Source organism: Pseudorca crassidens, chromosome 11 (assembly GCF_039906515.1).
Source record: "Pseudorca crassidens isolate mPseCra1 chromosome 11, mPseCra1.hap1, whole genome shotgun sequence".
Lineage (NCBI taxonomy): Eukaryota > Metazoa > Chordata > Mammalia > Artiodactyla > Delphinidae > Pseudorca > Pseudorca crassidens.
The window spans coordinates 65,639,520-65,660,740 of record NC_090306.1 but is presented as its reverse complement, the minus strand read 5'-3'; the positions used below and the strand labels follow the sequence as shown (position 1 = coordinate 65,660,740).

The following is a 21,221-nucleotide window of genomic DNA, read 5'->3' as shown; positions in this document are numbered from 1 at the left end:
GGGGTACATACATGCATGCATACACACACACATACGCTGCACAGAGTTAATGAGCATTAATAGTGTTGGTGTAATAGTGGCATTCCTTTTCAACAGATCCATTACTTTTTCAACTATGATCATTTCTAGACACCCAAGGGTGATTTGGGTTTCTCTTTTCTCTGCCAAGCCCAGTCTTCTCTGAAAGCTGGCTTCCATCCTTGCTGTAGGCTACAAAAAAGGAGGACTGTTTGCATGGCACAGCACCAAACCCTTTAACTCAGAGACTTGTGCCACTTAGCTCAGTTTTTTACCACCTCCATCTGCTGCCCAAGAAGAATTAGATCCCAATTGTCTCGGCCACTGAGAAAGGATATTTATAGAATTCCTCTGGCATTTCCTAAGGCCTCTGGCTTTTCCATTCAAATGTCAGCATTTTCTTTTCATTCAATAGGCTTTGCTAAACAAAAATATGACACTGTGTGAAATGGTTTTGATACATGTAGGGTGAGTTCAGAATACACAGTATATGGGTAAGCTGGGTAATCACCTGCCAGAGGAGATCATTCAGCCAAAATATTTAGAGGAATTTAGAAGAGTTTTGCAATTTAGCATATGTGAACAAATACAACATACGTAGCAGCACCAATCAAGATAGCAGACCAAAGACTAGGAACAACTGTTAGGCTACAGGGCGTAATCTGATTATCTTCATTAAGGAAGGTCAGAAGATAAATCACCCCTTGAGGCTTTACTCTATCACAAAAAGGATTGGGTGGGCATGATTGTTGTAAAGGGAAAGGACAGGGAGCTACTTCAATTAAAGCTTCAGAGTAACACAAAGGGAATCTCTTTATACAACCATAATAATGTTTACATGAGACCAAAGAATGACATATGGCATGTGACATATATCTACAACAATAGAACATTCTGGAACTGATCTATTACCTCCCTGGGGCTGCTTGTAGAGCAGGAGCATTATGCAGCAAGTCCTAAGCAGCATTAGCAGAGGCCCTCCCTAGGTGACCCTTTCGTCAGAGTGTGGACAGTGCCCCATCAGCCCCCAGCCAGCTTCCAACTCCACGTTGACTTTCAATAAGCTTCCTAATGTCAGGCAGCAGCTGGCCTTCAATTTTCTGAGGAGGAAGCCTGGGAGGAAAGCATAATGAGCCAGGCAGGATCCAAAGCTGGTTTTGGAGCCAGACACTGTGCAAAGCACCTGCAGTGTCTGCCCATTAAGAAGCCCAGAATTTCTAGCTTCTAACAACTGTGCAGCCACCTACCATTGACTCCTGTTTCAGAAGGCTTGCTTCAACAGGAAAGTGTATTTTACAATTCACAGACCATCTCAGAAATTCAGTAATACTCTTTACATTTTACTAAAATTTGGGTAGACTTTCTGATCCATCAGTAATAAAGTAAACATGGTATTGTACTTAGACAGATATGTATACATAGGGATATATAGGAACATGTACATATACACATATATAGAAACACACATATAATACAGACACATACATCCAAGCTTATGTAAATATATATGTGCATATATTTTTATATTTACATAGGATTGCCTCCTGGTGCACTCATTTTTAGATAGGCATATCTAGAATAATTTGCTTTATGTTTAAGTGGTTTAGAAATCAAATGACACATCTAAATAAGGCTGATCAAATTGTTATTCATAAGGTTTCCTGACCACTCAATTTATCTCTATTGGCTGATTCAAGAAATTAGCAGCACCAGCTTCCTCTGCTTCTTCCACCGGTATAGAGTTGCCATGTATATTTTAGAAATTTTCCAGAAATATCTCCAACTTCAAAGTTTATACAAAATAATTAAATAAGGAACATCACAAGCATTTCCCCCATGCTGTAAAGTTTCCCACAGCAAATAATCCTAAAAACTTACAAAGGAAATCTGGCAGGTAAGATATATTTCATTGTTCATAAAAGTAAATTAAATAGACAAATATCTTTCAATGTATTTGAGATGAACTGAAGTAACATTTTTAAATTACAACTTTCTTTTTAAAAAATAAGGTTTCAAAAATGACAGAGATTAAGAAGATAGTCACTTTAATGAGCAAGGAATTTAGAAAAAATAACTAATATACATGAGGAGAACTGTATTTATCTCATACACTTTCTGCTTTCTCCTCCAACTTGCCAGTTAAATGACTACAAGCAGCATTCAAGGGAAGCGATGTGATGAGTCACCACTGCCTGCCTGGTATCATTTCCTCCTCTTCCTCTTCTCCTTGAGCCATTCTTACACAGAAAGCACTATACAATGGGACTTCCATGGCTTATCACCCTTATTATAATAACCACCTAAGGAGGTGGGTATTATTATGACTCCCTTCTTTCAGATAAATAAACTATAGCTAAAAGAGCTATAATCACATAGAAGAGAAGGAGTACTCTTGGCACTCATACTCAGATCTGTAGGACTCTGCAAGCGTCTCTGTTAATCACTATAAAATTCTATGTCTATTCACAAATGCCACGTAAGCTTCTACGTATAAACTCCTGATGATCCATCTCCATGAATGAGCACATTGACGTGAATAATTAAAACCACAAGGTGGGATCTTAACTTCATTCCTCCATCTGCCATTGAGTCTTCTCATCTTAGTCATGGAGGGAAGGCCTCAGCAAAATGCAGGCTAGGAGCTTAACCCATCACTGATGAGGCATCCACAATCCCATCTCCCAGTTGTCCATGTTCTGCCATCACCTGACCTAAAGTGCCCAATGCAGATACAGGTACACCACCTCTTCCCGGAATTGTTATTTGTCCAATGGAATGATGATTCTATACCTAGACAGCTTTTTGTTCCCCACAGAGCTTTGAGACTGTTTTGGTCGTGTATCACTCATGAATTATAGTAACCACTAAACCCTAATCTATACTACCTGCTCACTCTGTTCCAAGTTTATATGAATTGTCTTCCTTCCTGTTCTCAAAAATCCTGTAAGGAAAGACTATTACTGTCCCTACTTTACAGACAAGGAGACTCAAACACAAAGATTAAGCAACTTGATCAAGGTGATTCAGCTAGGAAAGAGCAGAACTGGTGTTCACACCCAGCCTGCCTGACTCCAGAGCCCAGGCTCTTAACGTGAATTTCTGTAAAACATACATGGTGGACAACTAAATTCAACTTCAATTTAAGATGTTCCATATCATGGTTCTTCATATAGTTTGTATGCAAAAAATCAGGCTTCAGCAAAAGACTCTATACTTTTGATGATAAAATTCAAGGAGATCAAATATGAGTTAAAACTATCCTTTCCAGAGTCCACTGACATCTTTGTCATGGATGAGAATGTTGTGGCCCTTTTCAGTGGCCTGTGGACAATTATCCTCTTCCATAATCATAGGACTCAACTAAGTGTCACAAGAGTCCAGGAATAGGAAGAAGTTCTCTCCATAAGAGCATCGGGAAATCATTTCCAAGAAGAGTGTAATTTTAATTTTCTTTTTTTTCAGTTTATTTATTTTATTGAAGTCTAGTTGATTTACAATATTATATATTAGTTTCAGGTGTACAACATAGTGACTCATTATTTTTATAGATTATTCTCCATTTAAACTTATTACAAAATAATGGCTTAATTTTCTTTTGAACTATGACCCAAATATAAGTTAAGGCTTTCATATCTTAATTCAGTAGGCTGATTTTTCTTATATATGATATCCGATTATAAATTTAGCTGTCATTTTCAGATACATTTGGATACATGCAGTGTATATGTGTATACTCATACTCTATTAATCCAAGCATGGACAAATATTATTTATAAATTCTTTTGTTTTAAGAAAATGTACTGTTGCAGTTCCCTTTTTACTAAGATAATGTCCAATATATTTTTTGGAACCCCTAGTTTGACTATCATCATCTACAAAATAGAGATGATAAACGTGACTTAAAAATAGCATTCACATTTTCCTTATGTCAGAGAATGCTCGCTAACTAGGAGTCTCTGAGCAGGTCATGTTCTGAAAAGGGTAATTAACACTACAAACCCATTTTACGAATGAGGTAAGCTGAAGCTCAGTGTGGTTAAGTCACTGAACCAAATTCACAGAGCTATTAAGTAAAGGAGCCAGGATTTAAATGACTGTCTCCCTCTCTTCAAGGCCTGTGTTTTTCCTACTCTTTCATACTACCATGCTCCTCCTACGGGGGAAAAATTATAAAATGTTTCCTTCCTAAAACAATCTTTGTCTCAGGATTCACATCCTTTATTTCCAGCCTCAGTTAATCCAGGCTGCTTTGGCTTTGATGGGGCTTGAGGCTCCTATATCACCTATAGAAGCTTAGGTTCTGGGATGCTGAGCTGTCTTTACTGAAAGCTCTAGTATATCACCCATCTGGATAATCTCTTCACTCCTTCCTAGGTTTTAATTTGCTGTGCCCACTCCTAACTTGTAACCCACTGCCTTCACCTCCTACTGCTCAGTATCCAGAGACCCAGCTCAAACTCCATTCCAAAAGGGATTTAACATTTGAAAAAGAGAATCAAAGTTACCTAATTTTGGTTTTCTCATCAAACAAAAAGCAATATTGTGTTAAAATTACAATTTTGCTTTTAGAAGAATAGAAAAAAAAAAGGTATTTTTGCAAATCAGCGCTATACTTTTCATGTGAATTTCTTTCTTTATAAGTACGCACCAAAGTAAGATCTTTATTGGAGAGGAGGTTATGATCATTCATTCGTTTATTCGGCAAACACCATAGGTAGTCTGCACTAAGCCTGATGCTAGGCACTGGGGATACGGGGGTATTTAAGACCTAGGACTTAAAGTTCCTGAACCCCTGTGGTTATAAGCAAAGGTGTCCATTAAGAACTACATCACAAGTTGGGATGTGGACACCACTGTCTGAAACTGCCAAGGAGACAATGAAGGATGCTCAATTTAAGTGTCCTAGTGGGTTGTTTCTATCCTATCACCGGTCACACGTAGCAGTAAACATGTATTGGCTTATAACATTAAGACAAGCTTCTCTGTATTAAATTTGGGAATGACTGGTATACATAAATGTATGTTTAAAAAACATGTGAAGATTATAAGCTGTTAAACATTGTAATGGACAGTCTAATTTTTAAAAAATCTCCTTGCTGGAACTGCAGCTATTAGTCTATATGTGTCTTTGATCACAGCTCTGATACTATGACCTTGAGAAAGTTACATGGCCACTCTGGGCCTCAGAGTGAGCTGTGTAATCTCTAAGATTTTGGGGCGGGGGGCTTTAAAATTCTGTAACTATTACATGGAACACATACTTCAGTCTATTAAGACTTAACATTCCTGGTAAATTAAGTATTCATGTAACATATTTGTATTATTAGTCAAACTCCATGCTATTCTTTCATTTTTAATGAATATAATGGTTTTGCCAAGCTTTCCATTTTGTACCTAAACTGGTCTGATATTACCTCACTGAAAATGGGCTTCTGTAATACATATTTTGGACCAATGCTGCTTGGAACACAAATTTACCTAATGATGCCTTTGCTGACTGGCTAACATTTTATGTGTTCTAGCTTTGGTAAAATTTCTGTCTAAGAGAAGCTTAGGAAACATATTGGCACTATTGATCTTAACTTTTGGCAAGAAAACAATAAATATATATAACAGATGAGTTGAACTACAATACAAATGGGTACAATTATGATTTTAAATCACTTGTTAAAATGATGGAAAATATTATGCATGCATTTTTGTAAGTATTTTACAGTTCTTTTTTTGACCTCAATACCTTTGCCCTGACACTAATTTGTTGGCTGACCTTATTATGTTCTAAGATTTGAAACAGCATTTAGTTTCCCGTGAGATCGTGGAAAGCAATTTTGGAAAGTCTTCATTTTAATGCAGCAGTGAAAATTTATTATCAAATAATTTATTATGGATAATCATTTATGGTAATTCAATGTTTTCTTTATATATAATGCAAAACTAATTATCTCACTCATTGTATGTTGCTTGTTAAGATAGGGAGCTTTGGGTTTTTCCATGTAAGCAAGAATAAGCAATATAAAGAGTTCAAATATTAATTTGGTAATTGGTCTAACTGACCTTTAAGATCCTCTCACTTTGCTCTAAATTTATGGCAGGAGAAGAGGTTACTGTCCTCTTTATCACAGAACAATGATGGCCTCCCATTCCAATTTTGTGCACTAAAAGATGACAAAATATCTTCCATGACTGCTTTTTCCTTTGACTTGCACTGGTCTATCTCTGACTCTGACTCCTCTAATATCCCATTATCAATTGCATTTTAACCAGGACAACATTTCAGCAGTGATGTCCAAAAGAATTTTCTGCAATGATGAAACTGTTGTATATGTGTGCTGTCCAGTATGGTGGCCACTAGCCACAGGTAATGATTAAGCACTTAAAATATGGCTAGTACAACTGAAGAACCGAATTATTTAATTTTAATTAACTTAAATTGTAATATCTACAGTGGCTAATGAATACTGTATCAGTAAGCACAAAGTATTCAAAGCTTTTCTAAGCTCTGGTTTCTATTTTGCAATAGTTGTTCTAGCTTTACTTGCTCTTGGAAATAATCTTAAATTTTTGTCAGGTGCTCTCTAAGACTTTTAGAAAAAACTAAATAACACTTCAGTTAATCAACATTCTGTTAAAATTAAGTTCCTCTCTACAAAAGCCTATTTTTAATTATGTTTGTAAACAAGAGTATGAAAGCCCATTATCTCTGAGAAAAAAATAAAACAGCAGTGCGCTCTAATGGACCCCTAGTCTTTCTGAATATCGGAAAGAATCTAGTCATATAAAACTAGCACAAAAAGGGCCGATTACATTTTCTTACCTGGGAAAGTGCTCTCCTAAGCACTAGCGATAAAGTCTTTCTTCCAGGAAAAAAATCTTAATACTTTTGGCCAATCGATATTATAAGACCTTACAGAATAGAATTCATGTAAAAGAAACTGATGGTCAGTGTAAATTACAAAATAACATTATAGCAAGTTTTTGAGAATGGACATGCATAATATTTCAGAGGTAAAGAAATCGACAAACCTAATGACATCATGTATTTTATACAGTAGTATGGCTCATCAGAGAATAATTATTTTTCATTTCTGTGTTTTCTCTTCCCCAGCAAAAGAGTTGTTGGAAATTATCCTGAAGTCATTGAAATTGATTCTAAGGTCCAAGGAAGTTTTACTAGAAGCCCACTATCCAGGTAAAGAGAGTATAATCAAGCACACTGCATTTGACAGTAGAAGAAAAATGGTGCCTGATGTCTAAGGGTAAGTGCCTGGAGAGGAGAGACCTTGCAAACAGGTGTGATGCAGTGTCCCTGACACCAGCTAATACTTGGGAAGTGAGTATATGTATGTGACCTGAAAAGGAGGAACACGGAACAGTGCAGCTTGGAGACAAGACTGGAGGGGGGGAATGAAAATAAGATCACACAGGGCTCCGTAGGCCATGTTAAGGAGTTCGGATCGTACTCTGCATGCACTGGAAAGTCACTGAAGGGTTTTAGGAAGGCAAATGATAAACCTGGAGGCACTGTGCATTTTAAAAAAATCATGGTTACACTCATGAATACTCTTAGTGTCATATATTAGGCTGGACCGCTAATTTAGTACCTGATGATGGCTATGAAAGACATTTTATAAATGGCAAGTGCTACAGAAATATTAAGGCACAGTTTTTATTTAACATTATTTTGTACTTTTCTCCCGAATGTGAAAATCACTGCATCAGTTCATAATTATATAAAAATATTTTACAGAGTGAAGCAGACTAAGACATTAATTACAAAATTCACATTGTTTTTAAAGTGTAACTCTGAATCTTTTCCCAGTGTTAATTAGAGGATACATGTATACACAAGGTGTTATCTGTTATTTGCAAACATTTCGATTTGCCAATACCAACAACTGTTAAAAGACAGAGGTCCTTCTTACTGAGACAGCATAAGGTAAAACTTCTACATTGTACCTAACACGGTTGTTTAATCAAGGAGCTGGTAAGGGTTTCAAAGGAGAACATCTAATTTTAATGAAAAATATAAAGTATAAAATTAACTACCAGCAGCAAAATGTGAAAAGCAAGCAGGAAAATTCATGTAGTTTCCATTACCTTCTTAAGAAGAGGCAGCCTTGCCTCAGAACTGAATAGCCACATTTTGATTAGTACACTATAGCTATTATTAGCATTTGTTGAAAACACAAACATTAGAAAAATGTGACACCTGTAGCCAGAGAACCATTGAAAAATATAGCAAAAAAATAATTAAAAGAAAAACCCCGAAAAAAAAGAATATTGCCAAAGTAGAAAATCAAAAGGGCCATTTATATAGAACACTACCTCATCTTCATTTTGCATCAAACAAATCTAACATACAGTAAATTAGGTCTAAAGATGGGCACAAATCCATTTTATTTTATTTTTTAATATCCCCTCAAAAATGATGTGACTATGCCTGGAAATGGCCAGCAATCTTACCTCTGGGGTGGGCCCTACTTCCCGTTCATTTCCACCAGGGTGAGCATTCATTCTGAATGTGAATGGGGTCCAAAAGAACATCCTACTTCACTACAGGAGAGCAAGGCGGCTCTTATACCTGCGTGTCCTCACATGTGTCACTGGCACAGCCAGCAGACCAGGTAGCCAAGCTTTGTGCCTTATCCGGTGGCTGATGAGGATAGCAAAACTGAGAAGCTGAGATGGAGTGTGGCCCTACCTGCGTGGACTGGTGATTTTTCTCTGTGTAGCCCATCAAATTTAAACATGACCTGTGTTCCTTACAACATATTTTCCAACAACTAAATGAAGCTTCCTAATGTGATTTAATGCAAGCTGTCACCTTTAATAAGGTAGAGAACCTTGAATCTAAGTTCCCAAATGTGACAAGTCCAATGTGACCAAGCCAGGTTGAATGCCAACAAAGAACTGCAGTTTCCCAAATCTGGATTCTCATTTTTGACACCTTTTCCAAGTCGTTTTGGAGGTAGCTTTTGAAAACTATTTGCTCAAAGAAAGTATATCATACTCAGACTCATATATCAGAAAAGTTGAATAGAAAACTTGAAAGGCTTTCGTAGATTTATATCCTTCAGATTTTTAATAAAGCATTAAGAAATGTTTTTAAGAAAGAAGAGAAAGTATTTGATATGTAATTTCCATGCACATAGAAAACATGCTATACATAGGTAGATACAAATTTTAAATAAAATCATAGACCACTAAGCAAAAAAGAAAGATGCAACCTGGTGAGTTCTCTGACCTTGGGCAAGTCCTTCACAAGAATGGACATAAAGAATATCTGACCTACAGCTCCACTGAGCTGCAAGGGTGGGTGGATAGAAATGCAAGGAAAAGTGTTTTGTAAAAGAGGTTGCTATTCAAGTATTAGCTTGGAGCCTAACCCACTTTGTTATGCAAAAGGAATATGATGGATATAAATGGATAAACTCATTAGTAATGCAGTTAACACAGTAAAGTGTATTACTGTTACCTACCACAGGGCACTAGTCGGCACTCCATAAATACACAAATGCACACTGAATTCAACCAAAATACTGTATCATTCAAATCTGTGTACAATTCATAAATTGATAATTTCCACCTTCAAACAAAATATTATGCTAAAATAAAATACATAATACAACTAAGGGCAGCATCACTAACCTGAATCTACTAACCTCCATCTCTCTCTCTGACACAATCACTTGTCAAAACCTAGTTAGTTAACTGGAAGGTATCAAGCAATATGTAGAGTCTTCTGAATACACTGTAGAAAATTCTTAGCCAAGAATTGTACCCATTGGGCACTAGTGAACTATTTTACCATTACGCAAAAATGCTTATAAGAAATAGCTTCTAAACAGGCAATATAATACTGCACATTTTAATGTACTTTAACCAACTACACTGTCCAGTGAAATATGTGTTGAGAAGCATTTATAATGGAGTTTATTCTACAAAATATGAAAAACTGATCATAGAGAATGATTCCAAAAATGATAAAAAGGTATTTATTTTTATTGCATTAATGCTTGGAACTGACATTTCCAGACTCAAATTGGAGCACAATAATCGTGCCCCTCTATGAAACATACAAATGATTGAATATACAAAATTTATCTCTAAGTCAAGGAAAACTCCATACATATGGGATGGAGTCCTAAATCTGATTTTTAAGTCCCTTGTTGAAAATTGTGTATTTCCCATACACATCATGTAACAAATGCTGCTTAGAATCCCAGGAGAATGTTAAAAACTACCTAGTGCCACTAAAAAGACTAATAACAGCAGTCTCCCTTAACTCCTCTAAAATCCTCTAAGCTCTCTTGATCCCCAAGTTACACCGAAGAGAAGGATCAAACTTGGGGAAGTAAGGCAGAAAAATTATAAATATGCCACTAGACTGTAAATACATTGAAAACAAGCATTACATCTTATAAACATATCCCCCCATGTTGTTTTGTATGTATTTTCAAACATACAGAAAAGCTGAAATAATTTTACAGTGAACACCTATATACCTACCACTAGACTCTACAATTAACATTTTACTACGTTTGCTTCATCACATATCTTTGTGGTATACAATTTTTATGTTCTCAATCTCACTTTGGAAATGAGAGAGACAAATCCTGAGTTAGTTGATGTACTGAGAATTTTCCCTATGTTCAATGTTCTTTTACTCTTTGAAACTGAAATAAAATCCATACTAATGTTTAGAATTTACAAGGTAAATTTTTATTTAAAATGTACCATGAATTAAGGGTAACTTTGTACTTGTCAACATGCCATGGCCAGAAAGTATTTTGGTTTAATAATTCGTCATCCTAAGGGAAATAAAGCCTTTGAACTCACAGACTTTCTTCTGACTGGCTCTAGGGTTGAGCTCTAGTCACATATGGCTGACCCTGATCCATATTTTTGAATGAAATATCCTGAGCACCAACTATTCTCTCTCCCTCTTCAGGAAACAGGCAAACTGAGCCCTATCCTCAGATGAGCTACTAATACCAAGTCTAATAGAAATCAGGAAAGAACACTGGGACCCACAGGGTAATTCTACCCTAGGGCTAGTGTGGAGAATTGAAGACTGACTGATAAGCTCCACTTCCGCGCGCATGGCGCGCACACGTGCGTTTTGTTCCCACTCCCAAATAAAGAAGCCCTTCACCCTTTGGGGACTCTGGCGTGAAGAGTGTCTAAACTGTTTGTTAAATGCAGATGGGAGAGAGAAGTCTAAGATGGGCTGCCGTGATTGCAGCTAACCCGGAAGTCATTCGACATCAGCTCTTCCAAGGCTTCAGAGGAGGTCAAACGATGAGAGGGTAGTAACATTCCTACCCTTCGGCTCACATTCTGCCTCTGTCCCCAGAGGAGGGACCATGTTCAACTCCTTAGTTCACCCCCAACAGCCACCAGTTATTGAGAGTTTCTGCATGGGAGGCACTGTTCCAGATGCTTTGTATATGATTATTTTCACTACTGCCATTTTAAGAAATAACACAAAAGAGAAGACTACGAGAAGACAGGAGCTGAGTAATTTGACAACATGCCAAAGCCAAGAATCAAACTCAGGCAGTCATTCTAGATCCTTTGCTCCTAACTATTCCTTACACTACTTTTTATTAGACCTTACCGAAGGTGCTGCTAGCCTACTGGTCAAGTCATGAGTGAAACAGTGGGCCATGTTTTACTACTGGGCAGTGTTTTTTTCTGCTCAAGGTAGGGTCAGGAGCCTCAGCGTTTTTCCTGTTGTACTGCTCATTTGTGATTTGTGGTAAGCTCACCTAACAGGGTCCTCCTCTTTGGGAAGTCTCTCTCTGTCCACTGTCATCCACACCACTAACTTGGTTAGTATATTCAGGTCTTCTCAGTGGAGCAGTGATTCTAGCTTTGCAGGACTAGAAAACCCAGATTTGGCTACTGGACCTAAGGTACCACATCTTCTCAGAGATGATCTACATTTAGGACAGTTTAGAAGCATTTATATATATATATACACTCTTTTTATAATGCTATTCCTTTGTTCCCATTTACCACAAAACTGGTAAATTTAGCTTCCTCAGCAGGGAAACTTAGAGGTAGAGAGGAGTGAATAGGAAGACTTCACATAAAATCTCACCTCAAATCCCAAGCACCAGATTCAATGAATGATTCATAATTGTGTCTGGTTTTCTTTTTAGTAAATCAGGTAATGGCAGGAGATGGGAAAAGGTGCTAGCAGCTTCCTCAGCAACTGCTTGGGACAATTTCAGCTGCAGAGACCATCAACAATGGGGTGACAGTGGGAGGAGGCAGCAGCTGTCCTGTGAATGGGTCACCTGTCAACTGAGGGTGTGTAAGTCAGGGCCAGCCATACTGTGCAAGTGTTGATGCTATCATCTATCTGGGTGTGCACTGGGGATGTCTAAGAGTACAATGGGAATGAATAAAAAGGATAAAAGAATTCTGGAAAAATTTAAATTGAAGCAGCTGTGTTAACACAGAGCCAAACGCTAGCCCAGAACTCTCGATATGGAATGTCTTAGTTTAGGTTTCCACAGAGCAGACCAGAAACAATGATTCAAATGCAAGGAGTTGATTTGGCTGACGATTCCAGGAAATATGGGAGGGAAGTCAGGATGGGAGATTAGAACCAGAAGACAGAAGATAAAGGGCATCTTACGACAACAGTAGGTCCTTAATCCCACTGAGGACCTCTCAGACACGGTCTCTAGGGCAGTGCTTCTCAAATACTGCTGTGCATCAGAATCACCTGTAGGTCTTGTTACAAATGCACGTTCTGATTCCGCAGGTTTAGCGTGGGGTCTGAGACTGCATTCCTTACATGCTCCCAGATGAGAAAGCTGCTGCTGCTACCCCTCAGAACACTATGAAGAGGAAAGATGTTGATTTCTTGCTTATTTCTCATTCGATTTTTCCACATTTGCATATAAAATTAACAGAATTTCTTATGTCCACTGATTTCACCACCTACTATTAAATCTGCTTTGTTTCGTGTAACTCTTATCCCGGGCATTGCATCCTCACTGAATATCAGCAGTCTTGGAAACATTTGGTCAGTCTTCATGGAAGGAAAACACGAAAAGTTCTGTCCACCTGGTCCTAGTGCTATTAAATCAGGTGGCCCTGCTCATGAGCAGGTAGCGTGCTATCCACAGAAACGAATCAAGCTGCTCAGTGCACTCCCAACCCCTCTGACTCTTCTCTGCTAACACATTTGTTGTTGCTCCCCACTCCATTCGAGTGCCAACTTGCATTCTGATTTTGTGATAAGCCTCAAATGTATGGTCTTTGGAAATGAGGAATAAATCTGTTTTCCTGATTTTGACACTCAGCCCTCTTTAGTGGTATATATTCATGCATTCACAGGTTCTTACCCACGTGGCTACCTCAGGGTAAGCTTTCTGGAATCTCAGTCCTCATGTTTATACTCATCTGGAACCTCAAGAGAGGCAAATGGACATGGTTGAACTATTGTTTTAAAAGTACTGTGCTATGTTCAAATGTACGTATTCCTACAGTCAAATCGAGAACAGTCCCAGCCCCTTTAGAAACAGAATTTTAAAGAGAAACTAACAATGATACGATTGGCCATTCAAGGCAGGGCAGCAAATATTATAATATTTTCTTTTAAAAGTTACGTATTTATATATAATAGGTACAAATATATGTTTAAAATATAATGATATACGTATAAAAAGGTGAGAACAAATCAGTGCATTAGCATAGTACAAGTTTTCTACATTGTATATGTACATTTTTTTCAATATATTTTAGAAAAAGATTAGTCTCAGTCATTCCGTCATGAAATAATAAAAGCCTGAATAACTCAGGTGCTAATATCAAGACAGAGGAAGGTATTTATGAAAAAACAGGAATTAAAATTTACTAAACCTTGTATGTTTGTATTAATACTGAGATCATAATTTATGACAACTAATAACCATAATAACACTTTATATGTAATTCTGCCTTCAAAATGTTCAAAACATATACAACTCAAGTATCATATATTTCAGACTTGTCTATTTTGTCTCTTTATTTATATGCAGATTATGTGGTCATTATATCTGTTGATGCTTTAAATCCACCAATCAGGAAAAAGAACACGGTCTAATTTACAACAAATGAGAAGAACCATGAAGCATGGAATACAGTGTTTACTTTTATCTATTTCCAGCTTTTTCTGTTATCCCAAGTCTGTTTACACTGAAAATATATGTAGTCAGAAGCAAAAAGGCCAGTGGCCATACAAACTTTCAGAAGTCTATTTGAGGAACATGAATGAAACTAGAGGAAGTTTTAAAGGAGGTTCTATCCAAGTTCAGATTTGAAAGAGAAGCTTCTAGAATCACTTCTGAGCAGAAAAAGAGCTCACCTTATCTAATTCATCCTTAGAGAACTCCAGGTCAAGTGGCTTAGAGATGGCTGTTTATAGCATCCTTTTATAAAAGACGAAGGGTCAGAGGAAGAAATTACGGGCAGTCTTAATCGGCATCACAATGTGCCACAATGCCAGTACTAGTTTGTTAGTGAACCTGATATTCATATTTGTGTCTATACCAGTATTCCAGATTTATATAATAACAGTGCAAAATGGCTGCTCAATGTACAGTTGTCCCTTGAACACACAAAAGTTAGGGGCAGAGCTTCCCTGGTGGCGCAGTGGTTGAGAGTCCGCCTGCCGATGCAGGGGACACGGGTTCGTGCCCCGGTACGGGAGGATCCCACGTGCCGCAGAGCGGCTGGGCCCGTAAGCCATGGCCGCTAAGCCTGCGCGTCCGGAGCCTGTGCTCCGCAGCAGGGGAGGCCACAACAGTGAGAGGCCCGCGTACCGCAAAAAATAAGTCCAAGAGACTTCACACACAATTTTGAACCCTTTAATTTTGAATAATAGTGTGTGTATGTATCTTTTAGTATATATATTCTTGAGGAACTGATCATTAACGTTTACAGAACCGAATATCTTAAAGAGGTAAAAGCAGTTTTAATCTTTGTAAGAAGGTACTTTCTTAATAAATCAGAAGGGACCAAGCATGTGCGTGGTATATAGCAAGTACTCCACAAATGATCTCTTCCCTGACATTTACCTACTCATTACAGTAAAACACATATTCACAAACTCTCATGCTCAGCATCCTAAAAGTTTCGACTTAGAAGCAGAGCAAAATAAGTACAAATCCACATATTTTAAATTAAGAACAAAAGCTAGTGAACTATTTATATACTGAACAAGAAATCGGTTGTGCAGAGTACAAAACAGGAGCCTATATTCAAGCCAGTTCAACACACCTTGCTTTGAATGTCTACCATACATATGTCAAACTGTGAAAAGGACACATTTTTCAGTAATACCAGAAAAATGTTTCACCTCTGTATTTTCAAGTTGTGAGTTAGAATTGATGCATTTTATTTCACTGAGGTAAAACACTGTGCCTGTTAAATTAATTCATCACAAAGGACTACAAACACTTAAAGTAATTACATGAATGATCTTATAATCTCTACTGGCAATTGTGTGGAGTCAGGGCTGTGCCCAAAGCTTAGTCTATAAAGATTTATGATGCTACATTTCATTTTTCTCCTTAATACAAACTCACAAATCTGTCATTAGACTAGGTATTCCTGCTGACACTTAACAAATTGAAATCTTAAGTATTGATCAACTGATCAATCAACATCTGAGTTTCTGACTTATTCACTGCAAATGCCTACACCAATTGGGTGGCCAGGAGATCATTAGAACCCCATTTTCCATCTTGATACTGCTCAATGAAAATGTTCATTCCTCCCCCATCTCCCTACCAACTAGAAGGTAAAACTACAGGGAAGTAGGGATTCTCTTGTACCACAACACCAAGCTGGTTTTTTATATTTTTTCCACAGAATCATGGATCCTCATAGTTTGTCTAAATTTTTATATTCTTTGTTTATATTCATATATTCTTTATGCTAAACAGTCCTTTGTGAATTGGCCTGGGCAACTAAGCATCATTACAGACCATTATTTAAAGTTCCATTCAAGAAATTTTCAAAATGACTTTTAAAATTCATTCCATTCCATTTCATTCCATTCTTCAGTTTGCAATCCATTCTGTGTTTGCAAAAATATCTCTTATTTGGGAAATGAAAGGATAGCACTTGTAGAGGTACTTTGCTTTCTTGCCAGAAAAGCAGGGCTTCTATCAAAACTCAGAACTGTAGTATTAATTGCTTACCTAACCCACTTCCCTCCTGTCATAATGAACAACCTAAAAGTTGAGAATTATGTTTTATTCGGGCGGACAAAACTGAAGACTTTTTTGCAACAAAGACCAGGCAGTCAAAACATCAAAAGGTTATTGTTAATTAAAGAAAACCAGATACCTCAAGTTAAGGAATTTAGTGCTCTTCTATGTATGGGATCAAGAGTCAGGGCTCACTGAAATCATTCCTTTGATATGCACCTCAGCTATCTGGGGCCAGCATCCTGTGCTTTCTCAACCTGAGTCTCCTCAGGGTGCACCTTCAGGGGTAGTTGCAGTGGCTGATGGTGGGCATCCTGTTTCTATCCTGAGTTCCCTCAGGGCTCACTGCTGGGGCAGCTACAATGTGATGGCTTGATGGCTGCAACATCCATCTTTAATGATATGGCAGGCAATATTTTTCATTCACACTCTTCACTAGCCTAATACAGTACGCAAATTACCATCAGTGTGAAGGACATTTTTAAAATGTGAATAGAGAAAAAGGATTAAAGGCTCCTCAGTAGTTAAGAAATTGAAGGGCTTCCTTTAGACGGAAATTTAGCTTGCCAACTCTTTCAGATTAACACCCTTAGTGACAACAACAGCAAAAAAAAAAAAAAAATGCCGACCGTTTAAAACACCAACAGCGTTCTTGGTAACACACTTATTTGTGCAGAAATTTATACCCACAATGAACTGAAAACTTGGATTTCAGGCATCTTGGATTTTATAGTACTTAGTGTTTTCTGAGATTTACTTATATTGAAGGTAAACTCAATGAAGGAACCAAACTGGCACAAATAATCCATCCATTTCTACCTGGATTGATGCAAAGGGATCCATGTAGCCCCCAATCCAGTGGCACTGGTCATAAGATCAGAACAAATTAATAAGCTGTTGACTCTTTATGGCCTCTTCTAAATTTCTTACCTCTAAAACTGTGAAAGAGCTAGGTGTCTTCTGGGAGTACAAAGTGAGTAGTAAATAATTTCTGAGACAGATGTAAAAACAAACCTTAATCACGCCCCTTAGATCCAGTTCTAGCTAAAAATCTTCTTTCTATTATCTCACTATTCCTTGCTTTCGTGCCTTAGCCAGTGGGTCCCCACACACATCTCCTGTACTAATGGATTCAATGAAACGCACCACAAAAGAGAATATATTTCATTATGAGCAGGCTTTCTTTTCTGGGCACCACCACTGACCCTTCTGATAAGTGCTCTCACAACAGTGCAACAGTTTAGCAGGTAAGAGTTTCTAAAAAGGTAGAAAAATGAGGTTGAAATGCAACCCTCAGTATTCAATTCCCAGCTTCCTACTCAGAAGCTCTCTAAGACCATTTAAAAATATATATTAGCGCAGTCCTTTCTTGATATTTTCCATTAGTTCCTTAGACATCACACATGAAGACACAAACCAAAGCTCACAGTTGCCTCACGACTCTCTTTCTAGGCTGGCTGGAAAAATGAGAAGCTGATGTGTGCCCCAAGGACATGAAATCAGAGAATTTCAAATGCCAACTATGCCTCCTAATAACAGCAAGGCAGGTGTTCTCTTTTAGGAGAGCTCTAACTTGCTCCATTACTCCAGAGATGCCCCAGGACTCATACCTCATCCTGAATCTCAGAAAACTGTCCACATGAGGTCAGGCCAGCATGTCACTAGAATCAAGTCAAGGGTGGGCAAACACAGCAGAATCCTTTACAAACCCACTGGATGGATGAATTCAGAAGACTTTAGAAACGAAACCACTAACTGATAATGAAATCCAGACCCGTAGCAACACTTGGCTACAGGATTAATTTCCATGAAATACTATGTTATTTTATCTCTCAAAGCACATTCATTTTCAATTTATAAAATTCTATGTAAGCAAAAACAAAAATGACCAAGCAAAAGGAAATGAATTTGTATTACCTTCTTCTGATCTTCTAGCTTGTGACTCACTGGATTCTTTCCATGTCTGTTCATCTCTGAAGATAAATCCATCACATTAGGTTCTTACCCTTCACAATGGAATCTCTTCAAAAAAGCAGCAAACTAATCCAAGATGCAATCACTAGGAAAACACTGGAATGCCACATTTCCCATCACGCACCGTCTCTGAACTTCATCAACTCCAAGGAATGATTAAAAAATCCATTGATTGAATGGAAAACATGAATTGTGTAATTTACTCCTGGGACTTTCCAAATCAGCATATGGTTTTAAATGCGGGCTTCTCAAAAGCAAAATATTCATCCAGGAATTTTAACTCCAACTGCTATCTTTTTCTTTCTTCACAGTTTTCCATTTTAACAAATAATTACACAGTTCCTGTAAACCTGTGATAAGAAAAAATAAGCACACAGTTAATTCTCCCCCACCACTTATAGTACAATTAATGAAAACTTCTTATCTGAAATGTCCAATTTGGAAAAAGATTGTAGGCATGGGTTATATTTCACATAAAAGTAAGAGCAAGTGAAAGGCATTATTCTCTAACCCTACGGCCTTTAAAATACCAATTATAATGCCTGAACCAAAAGAGAATATTAAAACCAGGGATTCATAGCACATCAAGCAAAAAATCAACAGGGAATACACATACATTCACCAAACGTGTATACGCTCCATGGTCCCGCTCATTAATTTCAGCGTTCATAGAACTACAGAATTCAGAAAAGAGCCCAAAATAACTAGACACTATGCTAGACTGACACTTTTCATAAACAGCTTTATTTAAACTTCAAAATGAATCTATAAAATGGTTCTTATTACTCTATTTTAAGATAAGGAGACTGAGAGGGTAAGTAAATTTTATAAGTCTAGTCAAACAAGTGTAACAGGACTACAATTTGAATTCAGATACCTTTGGCTCCAAAACACATTCTTTGTCCTAGACATAGTTGTGTCAATTCATATTACATATTTTATTGTCCACAAGGATACCAAAAATGAGTTTATTAAGTGCCTTGCTAGATTATGAATGCACAGGGCACTCTCCTTATAATCCAGTGGTTTCCAAACCCAGCCAGACACCTGAATCTACTGGTAATATCTTAATCACATAGATTCCTGGGATCCACGCAACCCTGCTAATTCAGAAGCTACAGGGCAGTGCTGTTCTGGGTTTTGTTGTTGTTTTTCCGTCTCTTCTAAACAATTCTGATGCAAGAAAACCACGGAAGAGTTGAAACCTCCCGCTAATACAGGGCACTTCCCAAACTTGTCTGCATTTTGGAATCATCTGGGAAGCTTCAAAAACTACTGACTCTTATGTCTCATCCCCAGAGACTATGATTTAATTAGTCTGAGATATGGCCTGAGTCTTGGAACCACTGACCTAATACATATATATTCCCTTTACGTAACTGACCAACCACTGCATGAATACATCAAAGAGGAAACTTAGTGTCTCAGAAGGCAGCTCTTTCCATACTGGAACAGTTCCAGTCTTTAGATTGTTCTTCCTAATTTGGAGATAAGTCTGCCTTCCTGAATGTGTCTGTACATTTGCAATTATTTACATCCTTGTAGTCTTCAATGTACACAAAATCTTTTAAATTTCCCTTTTCATCTGACAGTCCTTCAAGTATCACCGTAGTGGGTTAACCATCCCTAGTGCCATCAACAATTCCTCACTACCCTGGTTATTACTTAAAAGGCTTTACTTTTGACATGACCCATAAAATGTGCTATCCAGAAATGAGCACAAGGGTCAAGCATGGCATGCTCTCTTTAATAACTCACCTCCAGGTACCACAAAACATGCCGGGCCAAGCATACAATAAATGATAAAGTAGACTTGAAGATCAGCTCCTGAACTGTTTCCTGACTAGTCATTCTTTTGCCAAGCCTTGCTCCTTCTACAACTCCTCTGCTCTGCTGCGTAGGTATTTTTACTACATACTATGTAGTACATAGTTTGTGTACTCTGTGAATGTTACCAGCAAAGGAGACTGCACGGGCAAAGGCTTGGTCATAGGAGAAAACATAGTCCATCCGAGGAATTCAAAGAAATTCAATGAGAAGCCACTGTAAACGTTTAAGAAAGAATGTAACATAAAATAATTTTTTATTTTAAAAGTTTGTCTTAACTAAAATATGGAAAATAGAAGGGAGAGAACAAAACCGGTGGCAAGAGAAACCTTCTAGGGATTGTTAGAACCATTAAAGAGACAACAGCATTCTGAACTAGTGTAGGAGCTGACCGGTGGGAAAGAATGACAAAACTGAGTGATACAGTACATAAAAGGAGGAGTTGACGGAATTGGTAATTGATTGGACATGTGTGTGGTTTAAGGGTGCACAAGCATACGGACAATGATATCATTATCTAAGATGGCAAATCCCACAAGAGAAGCACTTTAGACATGGGGAAGATAAAAGAATTTGTAAAGCAAACAAAAGATGCTTACTAAAATCCAAAAAATTCCAAGCCAATCTCACTGATGGACATAGAAGTAACTGTCCTAAAGGAATACTAGCAAACTGAATCCAGTAAAATATAAAATGAATCATACATCATGGTGATATGGTGAATCATACATCCTGGTGATGTATGATTGGTGTATGGTATACATCCTGGTGTATGATTGGTGTATGGTATACATCCTGGTGATACCAGGATGGTATCACCCCAGGAATAAAAGACGGGTTTAAGATTTGAAAATCAATCAGTGTAATTCACCACATTAACAAAACAAGGAAGAACAATCATATGTTCATCTCTATTGGTACAGAAATATAATCTGACAAATTAAACATTGATTCATGATCAAAACAAAAACCTCTTGGCAAATGAGGACTAGAAAGAGACTTTCATAATCGTCCTTTATCTGATAAAGTATATTCATAAAATATAGCAAACACATACTTATGGGTGAAAAGTTAAAGACTTTCCATTTGCTTAGGAATAACACATAAATACCTGCTAATATGATGTCTATTCAATATTGTACTTAAAGTCCTAGCCATGCAGTGAGACAAGAAAATATGAGAGAGGGA

At 37.5% G+C, this 21,221-nt stretch overlaps 1 protein-coding gene across 4 annotated transcripts in view; it reads right to left on the bottom strand.

The window, feature by feature from the left end:
* Positions 1 to 21,221, bottom strand: part of NAV3 (neuron navigator 3) — a 944,477-nt gene that overhangs the window by 572,113 nt on the left and 351,143 nt on the right. For all 4 annotated transcript variants that reach the window (XM_067697415.1, XM_067697414.1, XM_067697416.1 and 1 more), the window contains exon 2: positions 18,150 to 18,556. In XM_067697415.1, the coding sequence (XP_067553516.1) occupies positions 18,150 to 18,221 (72 nt within the window). In that variant the 5' untranslated portion in view covers positions 18,222 to 18,556. The remainder of the gene's footprint in view (positions 1 to 18,149; positions 18,557 to 21,221) is intronic.